The sequence below is a fragment of the Clytia hemisphaerica genome, unplaced genomic scaffold (genome assembly GCF_902728285.1).
Source record: "Clytia hemisphaerica strain Z4C2 unplaced genomic scaffold, Clytia hemisphaerica genome assembly, whole genome shotgun sequence".
NCBI classification, from domain to species: Eukaryota; Metazoa; Cnidaria; class Hydrozoa; order Leptothecata; family Clytiidae; genus Clytia; species Clytia hemisphaerica.
The window spans coordinates 423308-439519 of record NW_027103519.1 but is presented as its reverse complement, the minus strand read 5'-3'; the positions used below and the strand labels follow the sequence as shown (position 1 = coordinate 439519).

Sequence of the window (16212 nt, the reverse complement as noted above, 5' to 3'; positions counted from 1 at the left end):
TCAATTACAACACTCTATAAATATCAGTTTTATTTGAAAAATTCCTACTAATAATTCTCTATGGATGAATGAATTGCTACTTCTTCATAGCTCAACGATCAATCGTCAGGCATTTCCGACATGATATCTTGCAATCGGTCATACAACTCACTGTGATTGTTTCGCTCCAAATTCTCCATCAACTAAACAAAAGAGAAAAAAAAACGAATGACGATGCAGTCAAAACACCCTGCAGAAAACTTTGTTAACACAAACCTTTGAAAATGTTAGTTCAAGATGGCCGGAAAATGCACTCAAAATGAAATTTTATTCCGAGAAACGGAATGGACAAAGCAGAAATTTATCGGAAAATTTATAAAAAGCCATTTTTCAAAAATCTATTGCTGCCGGTGGTCCCGGCAATGAAAAGTATTCTCAGTGTAGTAGAATACCAAACTCTTACCTGCACTTTATACGCCTCGGCATATTCCATTAGAGCACGCGCCGCGTTACAGCTGTTAAAATAAGCACCATGATTCTGAAAAATGAGATTAAGAATGAAGTCAATTAATGTACATGTCAATTAATGTACAGGTGAATGAAATAGGCTGTTTCTGCTGATTGGTTAATTTCACAAATATCGTTTGCGGGAAAATTTAAATTTGAAATTTTTCAACTCAGTGATATCTGGCCGGTTTGAACGGATAACTGACGATCAATAGAACGTTCAGTATTACCCTCAACGTGAAACGGCCAGCCAGCTTTATTACTTCTGGTACAGGATACAACAAAAATTTTGACATAATGGATGTTACCTTAGAAATCCCATCCAATATTTGAAAGAAATCTTCATTTTCAAAATCTTGACTTGCTACATCTTCATAAAATCTAAACACAAAACGAAAAGTAGTAAGTGTCACTAGTTGCTAAGAGCTACTTTGTTATAATCATGTTTTGATAGGAGGAATATCGACAAAAATATCAAACCATCAAACAATTTGTTATCTAACTCAAAGATGTAGAAGCCGAAAATACTATTTCACATCAAGTGATGTATGCACTGTTTGGAACTTTTCAGTACAGCGTACTGCACCTTTACCATTATCATCACCATACGACAGCAAGTAAATGGTTTATTAATTAGCAATTTACGTACTTTGTAACTTTCTTTTTGTATTCAGGAATTTCCTTGGCATACAGCAATTTGTTTGAAGGGGAATCTTTTCCCAGCCTGTGCTCGTCTGGTGAACACGAATCCATGAACAGCTAAAATAAAAATATATTTCTCTTCACGTTTCAATTTACAATAGGTTTTGTAGCAGCCATTGAATCGAAAAGACTCGAAATCAACAAGTTAATTTCCACTAATTTCTAACTAATTCAACGTGCAGATAAAACACAGGCACATACCTGGGCGATAACAGAGAGACAAGAGTCAACAGTATTTGATTTTTTGATGTCGAAAACGAAGTTGGGATTCTTTATTATGTTGATCCAAAAACGAAGCGGTAAACTAAAAAACAAGAGAGAGAGAAAGTCAACAAACTTCCAGAAACAGTATATTCTGATGACAAAGGAAGAAAATAAAGAGGAACGAAGTTAGTTACCTGTTATTTTTCCAAGTGTGTCTGACTTCATCCTCGTTGATGTCTAAGGTCATTGCTTGTGCGTCCAAGAAGTCGAACAGGTACTTGACGGAGGGAGGAATAGTTCGTCCACCCTCATGTAAGCCAAAAATGGAGTCGAATAACTTGTTGACGAAAAGTTGAAGAGTTTCCTAAACGAGAGAACTAAAGGAAATCAATGTATGCTATTAGCAGGGCAAGCGAATCCCCTTTAAAAATTTAATGATTTTGTCTTTTTCTCAGACAGATAACTTATACATTCATGTCTGGTTATTCTTCATTCTTAATACGGGCATTTACACTGGATCTTTTGATAACGCACAAATTGAACAGGGAAAACCTTTTACCTTTGTCTTGAGTAGTCTGGTCAGGTAAACTTCTGCCATCATTTTGCTGTGTCTCATATCTTCTTTTTGTTCTTGTGGGTAATCTGATGTTTTCACCTAGAAAGAAAGAATTTCACTTTTAAATGAGGCTCAAAGATGCAAATACGAAGGATGAAATACATGGAGAAAGGGAGGAGCGATAATGAAGCAGAAACTTACGATATGGAAGAGTTTCGGTTCATTCCCTTCGATGTGATGAAGTAAAGGTGTGCTTGTACTGAAGTTCACTGATGGCATTGACGTGTTGTTCGATAATGCTAAAAGTGACAACAAAACAAAATTTGAGGATTTTCAAATAAGTACATGCTCCGTTGATTTAATTAATGGTATTTAAGATATTATAATTTACGTTATTGTTTTAGTTATTTAACATTTGATAGAAGTTATTTAATATTTAAATTTAATGCTGAATAATGTAGTGTAGAAAATAACAAAATTATTAAAATCTTATGAAAGCGAGACGAACCTGTTTCACTTTTTCCAATCTCCTGTATGGACCTTAGAGAGTGGCTAAGAATTCTTCTCTTCAAAGAAGTTTTGTTAACTCGTTGTGTAGGAGGACTGACTGTCAGAAGAATCCCTGAATGTGTTTGTATATGCATGGAAAAGAATTGTTAAAGGTGTTAGTTAGTACAGGTTAGTTTAGTAGGAATTAATATTACCATTTCTGAAATGTTAATCAAGGTTAGATGATTTATTTAATTAGCAACCCTTACAAAGTTTTCTAATAAAAAAAATAAAGAACGGGAGTAATGGATTGTGAAGAGCATTATACCTGAAGCAGATTCATTCAGAGAAATATTATGTTGAATGGCACTCCCTGAAGCCAGCCTCAAATTTGTCTGGTCTTGGACCTGAAAAGTAATTCAATAATTCCGTTAAACACGTCAACAACTAATCAATCGATGAAGCTTAGCCTTAATAGATGGAAAACATCGAGTTTTCTTCCTGTCAAAATAAACTTCTTACATTATAATGCTGTAGAGAGTTGATTTTTTTGTATTCCCCTTCCACTTTACTAGTACTATCTTCATCTTTAAATATGGTGATCGCTCCACTCGCCGAAGCAAAACCTGACAAAAAGAAAGCAAACAAAAGCCGGTGTAATCAAACTTTGTAAGTCTTGCATTTATAGATTTATGGTTCAGAACTGAATATCTTCTGAAATGAAAAAAGCAAGGTTTAAGAAGAGTGAGAAAAGAAGTAGACCAACCTAGTTCCAGTTCTTCCAGACACGGCCATGATGAATATGGTTTATCCTGAAAACAAAACAAAACAAAACAAAAAGTCAGATCAAAGTGACATCGACGAAGTGACCAGAAAAAAAGAATTAAAAGTAATAACAAAATCAAATATTATTATGGAACTAGAAATATACCTTGTAAATAAATTTGATGATTTTTTCTTTGGTTTGGGTGATGGTATCGCAAGTCAGTACAGGTATTCCATTAAAAGATTCTTCTCCACCATCATGAATGTATTCAACGTTAATCGAAATGCTCTGTGAGAAAATAAGGAAGAAATTCATTCATGCCGTGGGAAGAAATAAGAAATTTTAAAAATCAAACATATTCTTGAAGTTTTACAATCCCCTTACCTTGAAGTCGATTTTTTGTCGAAGAAGTTTGTCTTCACTGAGAGAATTCCTTGCATCAGAAGTGATCGCATCAACGGGCTCCTTCTCGAGCAAAATATTGATGGCAGTGAACAGATTGAACAACGGCTCTCCGACATGATTCTCCAGAAAGCTGTGGAGTGTGTATGCCAACCAATTAGTCAACAGTTTCTCTGCAACTGATTCCGTTCTTCGTAACAAAAGTTTTGGGCGCTTCTTGCCTGGTTTCTTTATCAAATCTTTCAGCAGCTCCGTCAATATTCTACAAAGGATACACAACTTCACGTTCAGCGTAAAACATATAAAAAACATTACAACGACGAGTGTAACAATGCCAAGAACTGTTTACATGTTTACAATGGCTTGAAATCAAAAGACAAAGATCTTACTCGGTGACGTATCGAAGATCATCTTGTAGAGATACCATCAGCAATGAAGCAACGGCACACCTACACAAGAAAAATATTTATTGATCTTAAGTGATTGTCGTATACCTAGACAATACCCCTCAGATCTCGATCCCCAAACAGGCTTTAACCCAATAAGAGGTAGAATAAGATTTGGAAATAAGTGCTTTTACTGTACCCTTGTTTGAAATAAGAGCTCCACAAGAATTTGCTCGTTCCAGTATTTTTCTATTTTCCTATCACACGCACACGATGGTTAAAGGGAAATTCGTTCTCATTTTACGTTTGACGTTTAGAATTCGTTATTCGATTAGTTAGAACTCATGGCGTTTAGTTAGGCCAAGGCCAACCCCCTCAAAGCGTTTCACTTTTTTATTTTCAAAATGTCAGTGAAAAAGCATATACAATTGAATTGAGTCAATTTGAGGGGGGGTGTTCATTCGGAATTTGAACAGATTTGAATGTTAATACACCTTTCCCGTAATTCAAACTTCAGAAATTGCCCGGGAAAATGTGCGCTCCACCGTTGTGTATAAAATTGTTTGGGAGGTAAACGAACGCGTTTTTGCCTGCGAGGGGTGAGGGAAAGTGGGTTTTCAGCTTATTTTGATCTTCTCTGGCGAAAGATTTTCAGGGTGGTAAAATATTATGAATAGATTGAACATACTTAAATTTGAGGGGATTTTGTTCGACAGAACTTAAGAAAAGCTAAAAAAAACAGCTTTCCATAAGGAAACGTAGGCAAAAACGGGTTTGTTTACCTCCAGAGACCAAACGGTGGAGAGCATCAAAATAATGCGCGCATTAGTTTTACGAATTACGGGAAAGGTGTATTGAAAGGTTGAAAACCCGCAGCTTTTGAATTTTGTTAAAGCTTTATTCACCAATGAAAAAGTTCTCTTTTCCATAGAATCACTTTTGTACCTGTCGTTCATTTGGAATGCAGATTGTCCTTCAAGAGTGCGAACAAAATTCAGAAGGAAATCTTTGTTTTTCAATAACACGATGAGAGAACGCATAGATCCTTCCCATTCTGGTTTGCTGTTTATCTGAAAGAAAAGATTTCAAAATATTAGTGTTTGAGAAGTTCAGAGAATGGAATGTGTATACATAAAATTTTCATGGAAAGTCAGGGGAAAATCTAAAATTGCTATACAAGATTATGAAGATGTTGGTTATTCGAAGTGAGGTCAAAACAACAAAAAAGGTTCAACATACATTTGCTTTCAGGATATCGTGTTCAAAGACACCAGGATAAAGCACACGCATTGCATATTGTGGAAAGTCCAAGTATGGTGACTTCATTTGATCAACATCGTGCGTTAAATCGGTGATTTCCGTTTGGTATTCTGCAAAAGCTGTCAAAGAAAAGAAATCTCATGATCAGCGACAGTGACCGATGAAGAAGAAACAACAGCATATTTCATAACCATGTGGTAAAATGATGATTTAAAAAAGTAAAGGATAATACCTTCTTTGCACTCCCTGGCATATTGTGATTCCATTCGATCCATGCGAAGACGAACTTGTTCATCGTTCTCCCTGTCCCTTTTCTTGCGACGAATGCGCATGTACACACAGGCGATGACAATAATGAGAAGGATCAAAAACAATGCGCCCACCGTCAGCCCGATGATGAGTTTGATTTGCTCCTCGTTATCCTCAGGACTGAAGAATTGCACAAAACCGAGGTCGTACGTCAATCCGCCTTTACCGACCAGTACCTTAAAAAGAGGTTATTAATAGAGGAATTAAGACCTGGGAAAAAGAGGGGAGTTAAATAAGTCATTTTTAAGGGGGGGCTTAGTACCCCTCTGCCCACTATGTTATGGTTTGCACCCCTCTTTCTCTTTAGGGAAAAGAATGAGAAGAAGTTTTACCTGTATTGGAGCTTTATTGATGTAAGGGGATGCTGCGAGTACTTCACTTTCTGGTGGTATGGTGCACACCAATCGCTGAAAAGTAACAACAAAATAGCAAATTGGAAGGTCTTAAAGGATCACTTCCAGACCCATAGTAAAATAATGGAACAGTTCCTGATGATGACTAATCTCTTTCGAATAAGATAGGGTTTAATTAAGGGCTCTGACCATAGTCCAAAAATTGATCTTGGTATTTGAACATAAAAGTTATATTTCAGGTTCCTTAACACCTTTAACAAAGAATTGCCTTTATAAATTGCTTTTTAATCGAATCCCTTAAGAGTAATTAAGAAGTTAATTGCAAAAATGACGTTATGAACTTTAAAAAGATGTTAATAATATGGTACATCACCCTCTTTTACAAAAAGTGCTTAGTTTTAATGGGTACCTTAACGGGGAAAACTTCGTCGGGGAAAATTTTCGTCGGGGAAAAATATTCGTCACTTGCTGGTTTTGGTAAACGCATTAAGGCCGGGGAAAATTTTCGTCACTTTTCCCCGACGAAGTTTTCCCCGATAAGGTAATTAACTTTTTTGTTTCAAAATTTCTTTACACTGTCCGCAAGAATTTTTCTAAAAAGAGGTGTCAAAAGTTATGACAGTTTTTTAAGCAAAATCCAGATGAAAAATTGATGAAAAACCACTATTTTGAAGATTTTGAGACAAAGAAGCATTTACAAAAATTTTTCCGCAAAATTTTTTATTGTTCGGTAAAAGATACACAATCTACTGCGAAAAATTTTTCAAAATGTTTTTTCTTCGCCGAAACTAAGCTCTTCAAAGTTGAAATACTCTTCCTCGCTAAAGTCTTCATTTTCTTCTTCATCAAATTTTTTCAATGCAATTTTTGAATTTTCAGATTCAGGAATAGTTTGTCTAACAGAAAATGTATAACATGCCATAGTTTTGTTGGTTACATCAGTCAGAAAACACATTTCAAACACGTCAATTATGAAAAATTCACTATGGTCAGAGCCCTTAAACGATATTCCAGAAAAGTCAATAAAAACTACAATACACTCACTCTATCCAGATCAGTGACTTTACAAGGGATGCCAGCTATGTTGACTTTGACGTCTTCGCTGGCTATCGTTTCAAGATATTCGCCCTAAAGTTTGACAAAAATATCAAGTTAAGAGATACACTGCATTTCGCAACCCTTATTCAAGTTGGGTTAGAATTTAAATAAAAATCAAAAAAGTTTTACATTAACTTACAGTTAAGATGAGGTCATCAGTTTTGACGATTCTGACGCCATCTTCGAATTTGTGGAAAAGGGGGTCTGGCAACACCTGAATCTCATCGAAGTCTTGACTGTAACCATCCAATTGAATATCGGTGGAGATGTCGAAAGAAGACCGCTTATTGGAGATTGCAACTTCCGTGACATTCGGTGTCAAACAGATCACTTTTTCTTCCTGGTTGATTTCGCAAACCTAATTGAAAAAGTCAAGCAGAAAGAAGTCAGAAGATCTAACGTATATTCACAACACGTTTCGACAGTAACCTATCTTTTAGAGGTATGTACTTCATCATATATAGCGCATAGCTTCACCCCTTGGCCGCAGGGGAGGGGCTTAAAGGTTCAATAACAACTGGTACCTAGAAATAGCTTTAGGTCAGGGACCATTTACCAAGCTAGGGGTCAAACTGAAATTGGGGCTGAATACTAAATTATTGAGCTAATTCGGTCACGATGAATTTAGAATAGCAAAAATTTTAGCCTGCGGCCCAAAACTTTGTTCATTTCATAGATTTCGTTATACATTTTTTTCACATTTAATAAAAGTTCTGTCTCAGTAATATCTTTGGGGATTTTTGTCAACAGGCTTATGTTTCATTCAATTGTGCTTTAACGATGAGATTAAAGCACTTCTAAAGATACATCTTATTTTTCAAATGTTCATAGTTTTTCAAACTTAGGGGCCACCTAGAACCTGCTTATAAGCCATATAGCAAGATAGTAAATATCTCACTTAACCCAACAACCAATATCACGAGCACTTACCACCTCAAACGTCGCAAGTTTCAAAGGAGATTTTGTGGAGAAGATTATTTTGACGTTTTGAATGATGTTGAATCGAGCTCCTTCCACAATAAACACTTGCCCACCACTGAAAGTCAATAGAAGTTGATTATTGAATAAAAGTTGTCGCATGTCGATTTTACTCTCAAAATTTGAAAACAACCCTTTGAAAACAGTTAGAAAACGTCGGTTGAATGATGGAGAAAGCCACTTACCCTGTGATGAACTTGGGATGAATATTTCTCTTGTTGGTGTACAAACGAAACACAGAGGGATTTTTCTCATATTTGAATGTTTGTCCTTGGAGTCCGGGCACGTCCCATTGATCCATGGTGACTTTAATTCCATCATCCCCGACGTTCCTTTTCCTTCTTCGACGTCGTTTATCTGTTTGGCAGTTGATCCGTGCCGAAGTTTGACAAGTGATTAGTTCCCTTTGGTGTAGAGAGGCATTTAAAAAGATAAATTTAATTATTCAGAATACCATACCAAGTGCTAAAACACTTTCAATGGAGATTAGATAAAATATTTGGATAGTTACATTGAAACAAACCGTAGTACCTTGTAGCGTTGAGATTCTTACAAGGTGAGGCGCCAACAGTTACTTCCACTTGGTTTGCAACGTCCAAATAATTTCCTTTGAACCTCAATGTTGTCCCTCCAGAACATGTCCCAATCTTCGGCGAAAAGGATGTCACCTTTGGTTCCTATCATGAAATGAAGAGATTTTTTTTTTCTGTTAGAAAACAAAAGTCAAAGCAGAGAGGAAAGAAAATGGAAGGTGCTGATCAAACGACAGCACTCATTTACCCGATAGTAGAAGTTAGGAAAGGTGCCAGTTTGATTTCCGCTAGGCTTTCTGACCAGAATGTCAACACTTCCCTCTCTCGGACCGCCACTGTAACTTGACAAACAAACAATGCTGAAAGAAAGAAAATATCATCAGTGATCATTCAGAAAGGTATTACAGGGTTCCCAGAAGTTTCCTGAAATATTTTGGGTATGGAGTTAAAATCTACATTTTTCCCACGACAAGAGCTAGAAAAGGTTAATTTTCCCTGACTTTGAACGAACGTTGATCTTTTTTCCCTGAACTGAAACAAATTGAGTCATAAAGTTCTTTTGAAGCAAATTCAATTATCGTGCTATTCGTAAAGCTGAGATCAGTTTTTTAATCATCTGGAAAATTGAGCCCTTGGAAATTCACCACAAGGTTTCTACAACAAAATTCTTTAGAGCTGAGTATAACAATCGACGTAATTTCACAGATTAAAATTAAAAAATTCTTTCTGTATCTTTCGGTATTTTGGTATTTCGATCGTTATACTGATAGCCAGCAGTGAGTGAGTCAAACAAAGGAAAAAGTAGAAATGAGAAAAATGTTTACTAATTTCTTTTGGAGTCTTGAGTTTTGGTGCAAGGTAAACCAGCAAGTGTGACGGAAAGAACATCATCAGTAGTGACGCCAAGATCTGTCCCTTCAATGATGACTTTCGTATTTCCTCCTGATGAAATCTCAGGCGGTGTCACCTAATAAAAAAATGTGTTTAGGTTCGGTAGTTCTTGGTTTAAGAATGAATGCAAAATATGGCATCATTCAAGTAAAGAGAGAAAATCTACCTTTGTAATGATGGGATTGGGACAAATGGTGGTTAATCGATTGAGACATTGTTCTTTGACACCGCATAGAGACGTCCCTGAGCACCAACCACATTGCAACACTGTTGGTGATGCCAAACATGAACTGCAATCTTTTCTCTTGTAATCACATTTGTACATCAACACTGCAAGGGAGAAATATGTTTCGTTTAATATTGCGCAACAAGCAGACACACTATAAAATGATCAAACAGATGGAGTAGCAAAGATCGATACCTTCTAGCTCATTAGTGAAGATTTGATTTGTTCCATACGTCACGTCCAGCTTTGCCGTTGTCGAATTTTCTCCCGAAAAGGTGAACTATGAGAAAACATTCATTTAGATTAGTGAAATGACTTAAAATTAAATAAAATTTTTAAAAGAAACTGGAGAAAAATACTTACAGCTTTCTGATCACAAATCAATTCTTTGGGGTTGCTCAGTTTGGCACTGACGCTTTGAACACTACCTTCTATATTTAAATGACATTGATAACTGGAACGCGATTTCTAAAAAGAAATTTGATTTTTTTAATTGGAGATCTAGCTTTGCATTGATGCTGAATATATAGCTTCAAAGAACAGAACCTTCCAGGCACACTCAGTTCAATTGACGTCAAAGACATATCATAATGACTTACAACAGCAGGGAGCATGTTTCCAACAAGTTTGATAGATCTAGAAACATCACTCGGTAAATATGAAGAATCCACTTCTTTGATTTGTGGACACTGATCGGCTGTATCTGAGGAGTTCTAAGGGAGAGAAAATAATTAAAAAATCCTCAATCGAAGTGCCAATAAGTAATTCTTATTTTGTTCATTTTTATGCCAAGTAGAGTTTTAAAGAACAAACTTTGAATTTTTTAAGCTTAGTTTCTTTGAAAATGACTTACCCCTTCAACAAAGGGTCCTTGACAACTACTTGAACAAGTCATTGAATCAGTGCACCAATTGCATTTGTATGAGCCAGTTGTACATGTCTGACACCTGAAAAAAACAAGGGGAAAAAATTACATTACTGTATTCAATGATCATAATTTCTTTTACAAGATTAGTTTAACAACATTCAAAAAGAGCCAAGGAAAGCAAAATGGAGGGACGAGTATTTCACTTACATTTTCAAAGAAGTGCAGTCGTAAAGTGTGATAGTTGAAGTTGCAATCACTTTGTTGGAGTAAATTAAACTCAGATCAACTTCATCATCCCCTAAGAAAGAAAACACATGTCAAGTGAAGACGGGTTGTTTTAAAAGGTGGTGCCGTACAATGGTGTACCTTATGCTCTACCCTGATTTTTCATTCCCACAGCATTATAACCTACTATCTTCGTAGATAAGCTGACTGTTCAAGCTTTGAATACTCCCCAATAGCAATAAAAATGGTTCCAAAATAATTTTCTTGTTTTGTTTACCATACGCGGAAGAATCTCATGTAGCGTCGTCGTTTCACGAAAAATCTTTGTGCGGGCTTTGAAAGTTTACAGACCAGAAAACGTATTGTTTATGTTATTTCCCTATATTTTCCGATTCGGGTTAGACAGCTTGCTATTTTTTTTGTATCAAAAGACCACAGGCTAGCGAGTTCCATCATTTTGATTGGCTTGATCAAAGGTTACATCATTTTGATTGGCTTGATCAAAGGTTACATCATTTTAGACCAATGAAATTCGTTTAATGACATAACATTGGTTGTTATAAACAAGATGGATGTTTTCGTGATTTTCCCTAAAAATTACCGAAACCTCCGCCAAATTATGTAGTTCCTCCCAATTGTCAAAATTCTATTTTAGTTATGATGAATTTCATTATCCCCATGTGGAATTATTGTAGTGTTGTTAATTACTGTGGTGAAATGTTATCTGCACTAAAATTCAATAGATCATTATTTTATCCCCAGAGAAACTGATGAATGAATAGTGAAAATTAACCCATTTCATAAAGGTAAGGTTGTATTATTCGCGTATTATTTTCCAGTCTGGTCTGTAATTTTTTTGGGTAGACCATAAGGTACACCATTGGGGTACACCATGGTGCGGTACCACCTTTTAAAACACCCCAGTGAAGACATATTTCTACGATGAAAGAATTTCTAAACACCTTAGAGATATGTAATCACATGATAACGAGTGCAATTTAAGAATAATTGCACGAGTGACTTTTTTTGTTATTAATTTTATGAGTCCGAAAGGACGAGGAAATTCGAAACAAAAAAATCAAGGGTGCAATTTTCGAGTTGTACGAGTTATTGTGTGATTACGAGCTAATCGCACTACTTTTTCCCCGTCAGGAATGTAAATTCCAGAGAAAGTCTATTATAATGTAAAATGAATGAGCCGGGTGAACGTGTATTTGATTGATTACCTTTGATTGAAGCAATAAAACCAGGTACTTTATTGAAATCAACAGCTGAACATTGAATCTTGGAGTTTTCCAGTTTGGCGTTCACTTTATAATCACCATTATAAGCGCATTGATAAGAGATATCAGTTGGAATGTTGATCACGTCAAAGGACACCTAAATATTGAGATTGTTACTTGATGAATCAAACTGTTATCAAGTGCAGGATACTGTAATCTTACATACTTTCACTTTCGTTAAGACAACAGATAATGACAAGCTAAATACAAGGAATTGTTTCAAAGTTCCAAACGTATTGCTGCATAAAATTTAGCGCCGAATATTCACCTGTTTCGAGTCTTGTCTAGCTGCAACGTTCGGTTCAATATCATCCATATTTGGACAAGCATCAAAGGAGGAGCTGATGAAATAATTTTTCTTCTTGCTATTTGCACAATTTCTTTCTTCAGTACATCTAAAAACAAACATTTTCGAAATTATATCACCTACCGAAAAAAACAAATGTTTTTTGACATTCATCTAATTGTGAGATTGAAAGGAAAATCTTTCTTCCTTAGCAGGAATTTGGATTTCGGTGAATTTTAATACCGGTATATACAAGAGGTTTTTCATACTGAAAACGAGATTTCGATGCATCAAAAACGTTTGCATATCGAATTGGGGACTTTTTAATATTTTTTATTTATATCCTTTTGAAAAACGGCTCTAATTGCTTCTAATTATTTTCCTATTATATTTTTCCGAGGTAAACAACCAAAAGAGAGACAATGTTTGTATGCTTTCACGTCAAATTTGATACCTTCTTTTTGAAGAGAACATTTTAATTCGTTTAGTTGAGAGACTTTAGAATCATACCCTCCTTCCAAAACACACCAACCACAAGACGGTCCGGCAAGGCAATCTTTGCATGTTTTTCTGCTTTCACATCTTTTCAATGGTACTTTAGCAATCTAAAAACGTTAAAAAAAGCGCATAGAATTCTGAAATGGGAAAAAGGGACAGGGACCACAAGTTTTAAAGGGTTCGATAAAAAATCGTGTCCAAAATAATTTGACGTTTTCTTTTTATTCAAACAAGTAAAGCTAACTGAAATTTTTTATAATTTGGTTTAAAGAATTCGCTTTTGAAGGGTTTGAAAAGGTTAAAAAACACATCAAATAGATGTGATTTATCTTTATTCTTGTATCCCATTAAAGGAGGAATATAAATAAATAGCTCAATAAATCGGCTTTCTAATAATATCATCTACCATGGTTAAAAGAACTAATCGTTCTAGAGCCTAGATAAAAAATAACAAATTTAACCTGAAATAAATAATACTTACAGAGTTATCTGATATTGCAAACAAGTGATCATTGGTGATTTCAATTTTCTTAAACAATCCATCACCAGTTTGCTTTTCTTTGGCATATTGGAAGAAGTCTTTTGTTGATAAGTGAAACTAAAAGTAAACAAGTAATACTTTAATGGACCTACCTATTTATAAAACGAATAATTAGAATTTAATGGAAGTAATGTATAATTTTAAATTTCGATTTATATATCTATTGGAACGGAGAAAGCAATTAAGAAACGCATCGATGTTTAACGGTGAAAGAAAAATAATATCGACACTTTAATCAATCATTCAGAGAAAATTAAAACTGAAGTAAAAAATTTTTTAAGGAGTTCCGGATTCAAAGGATGATTTTTTGGAAATCAAACAATGCTAAGTTTTGGGCATCATCATAAAGAACATTTTTCTGTAAAGAAACAATTAAATAAGTTGAAAAAATGTGACGGAAATGTGAAAAAAACGACGATTTCCGGCACAAAAAATTTTTCGACAAACGGTTTTCGACACCTTTTCGGCAGTACTAATGTGCATCTATGTGCAAAAAATCTCAAAAAACTAATGAGAAAATCTCGAGAAAATCTCAAAAAACCGCTTTTTTCGGGACATTTCCGGTTCTACCGGCCGGAAAAATTTTTTTTTTCGAAAATCGGGCTCCGTCACATTCGAGGGTTTATAGTAATGCACCTTTGTGCAAAAAATCAGAAAAATTGAATGAGCCAATCTCGAGAAAAGTTGGTAACTAACGAACGAACTAACTAACTAACGAACACGGGTTAATTTATAGGACCTCCACCCCACCGGGGTAGGTCCAAAAAACGTACTAGTGCTCCCAGGTAATTTACAAGCAATCCCCTGTTAGCAAATCTCTCTCTCTTCTCTATTCGGTACCAACGATTGTTTAACCGGTACTTTTTCAAAGCGGGCTACACGGCTTTATGCGCAATGCATTGGTTCTTTGGTATGACGGGCCTACACTGCCCAGAGTTGCCCGTCGTTAGGAAAATTCATTGTGACGTCACTTTTTCAAAGGAAAATGAACAATGCGTTGACATCATTTCTCTCATTTTTTATTTCTGACGTAAGAAATTATAACAATTTTTTATCTCTTTTCGCTTGTATTTTTCACTTTATTTCGCTATTTTTCCTGGATAAAGCGCTAAAAATCAACCGAAGCTAAAATAACTGGTTAACAATCATACAATAATGACCGGTTAGTGAGGGCTGTTCTGAAAATATTGCCCTCGGTCTACGCAACAGCGTTGCAAGCTCGGTCGTTACTTGACCTCGGGCAATATTTCTCAGTACAGCCCTCACTAACCAGTCATTATTGTATTAGAAGAGCATTAAATGCCTATTCTAACAAATGGAAGGAAAGAAATCTTTATAAGAGTAAAATTGAGAACACATACCATTTTGATGGAGTGTGATGGGAAAGATAAATAGAGAGAGAAACCCCTATCATGTTCATGACCATCAACTACTCCAATCTCTTCAATCGATTCATACAACAACTTTCCATCAAATTCTTCTGTTACTGCAGACAAAAGTTGGTCCTAAGGAAAGAATGCTCATCATTTTGAATCAACCATTTCTTTTCCATTTCAAGAAAATCAAGTATATAATGCTGTTTGTGCACAAAAATATGCAGTTTAAAGCGTTGTCCAGCAGTAAAAAATGAAGAAAGGAATTTAAAAAAGGGATAACTTACCGAACAAGCTGATTGCTTTTTAAACTCTGACCAAGGAACCAACTTCTGGTCTTTGCAAGATTTGCGGACATTGTTTGCTTTCTCTATGAGATTTTTTATCACGTAGGAGCAAACAGCATACTTCTTTGGCCCGATCTCTGTTTTGAAAATGCCAATCAAAATATAATCGCCAGGTGACGTGTTTGAAAAAACATTACTTGAATTCAATTGTTTTAAAGTACTAGAAACAAGCACATTAAAATTGACACCACCTTTCTGACATAGGAATGGCATTTCGACGTAGTCGTTCAGTTTATTGTCTTGAAATTTGATTTGGATTATCTTGGATACATTTGGTGGGTCTGACGACTGAAGATTCTTTTGAGTTGTTGTGAAGTAAACATTATCACCAATTTGAAACGACGATTTATAGTAGACCTTGTACATAGCTAAACCACTTTTTTTAAAGAAGTAGACCGCTTTGTAGTTGATTTCAGCATCAGGAGAAGTCAAGAACTGATCTTCTGATAATTGATTTCCCAATTTGACAGCCGATATAACAAGATGTTCTTGCCTCAATGGTCTAATGGTCATTGTTTTTGCATTGACAATAAATGTGCTAGACTTTGAATAATTGATAAAAGCTGTCGCAGATGCATCAGGTCCATTAGAGCTAATATAACTTGTGGAGGCTACTATTTGATTTGTATATGCTTTATTTTTGTAAATCTCAGTGATATTTTGCAATGTATCGACATTAAGAAATTGACAAATTCCTTGGTATATACTACCACAAGCAATAATCATAGGTGTTGGTTTTTCAGTGTACAATAATATTTTATTGATATTATCTTCGGGCTCTAAACTTTTCTCTCCCATCATACATTCCAATTTCTCCAGACTTACTGGATGACAGTATTTGTTGTTTAAAACCGGACCATTACTGGTTTCAAAAAGTCTGTTTAAACCACTGTCAAATCTAGCTAGCTTGTTTATACCACCAACATAAATATTGTCTTTATGAATCAGCAAAGTAGTTGCTTTAAAGTCTAAAGTCTTCATTTCTCCATCAACAATGATCACAATGTGTGAAATAACCAAAACAAAGTTAATCAAACATCCCATCTTTTTAAGTGTCTTCTCATTTACCTAAAAACATTGATATTATATAGCCTCTAAATGAACAAGTAAAAGTAAAAAATTTGTCTTTCTCCTGCCCCTTTTACAAGTGAA

The 16212-nt window shown here is 35.3% G+C and overlaps 1 protein-coding gene across 2 annotated transcripts; it reads right to left on the bottom strand.

Annotated features, from left to right (window-relative positions):
• LOC136799365 (plexin-A4-like) lies at positions 1-16186 on the bottom strand. Of its 2 annotated transcripts, XM_067056076.1 has the most exons (38): positions 15001-16186; positions 14702-14845; positions 13281-13397; positions 12812-12906; positions 12284-12410; positions 11959-12112; positions 10715-10805; positions 10493-10586; positions 10239-10352; positions 10003-10107; positions 9835-9919; positions 9580-9743; positions 9347-9489; positions 8770-8881; positions 8521-8666; positions 8175-8393; positions 7942-8047; positions 7151-7369; positions 6958-7041; positions 5893-5967; positions 5484-5736; positions 5231-5370; positions 4937-5061; positions 3995-4054; positions 3588-3867; positions 3369-3491; positions 3204-3249; positions 2960-3063; positions 2766-2844; positions 2457-2570; positions 2150-2247; positions 1952-2047; positions 1587-1756; positions 1390-1492; positions 1136-1245; positions 795-867; positions 443-517; positions 1-182 (listed from the first exon to the last, which is right to left on the bottom strand). In XM_067056076.1, the coding sequence occupies exons 1-38, from the start codon at positions 16102-16104 to the stop codon at positions 99-101; spliced, it is 5631 nt and encodes a 1876-aa protein (XP_066912177.1). In that variant the 5' UTR covers positions 16105-16186; the 3' UTR covers positions 1-98. The 2 variants fall into 2 exon arrangements, with proteins under 2 accessions (XP_066912177.1, XP_066912178.1); XM_067056077.1 differs by lacking the exon at positions 2457-2570.
• Between the last annotated feature and the right edge of the window lie 26 nt (positions 16187-16212).

What these genes read in the sequence shown, in the direction of transcription:
- LOC136799365 (XM_067056076.1), bottom strand. Translation starts at nt 16,104, where the DNA reads ATGGGATGTTTGATTAACTTTGTTTTGGTTATTTCACACATTGTGATC. An exon ending in AACTTGCGACGTTTGAGGTG is followed by an intron (nt 7,370 to 7,941) that starts GTAAGTGCTCGT and finishes TTTTTCAATTAG; the next exon opens with GTTTGCGAAATCAACCAGGA. An exon ending in TCTGAATGAATCTGCTTCAG is followed by an intron (nt 2,571 to 2,765) that starts GTATAATGCTCT and finishes AAACACATTCAG; the next exon opens with GGATTCTTCTGACAGTCAGT.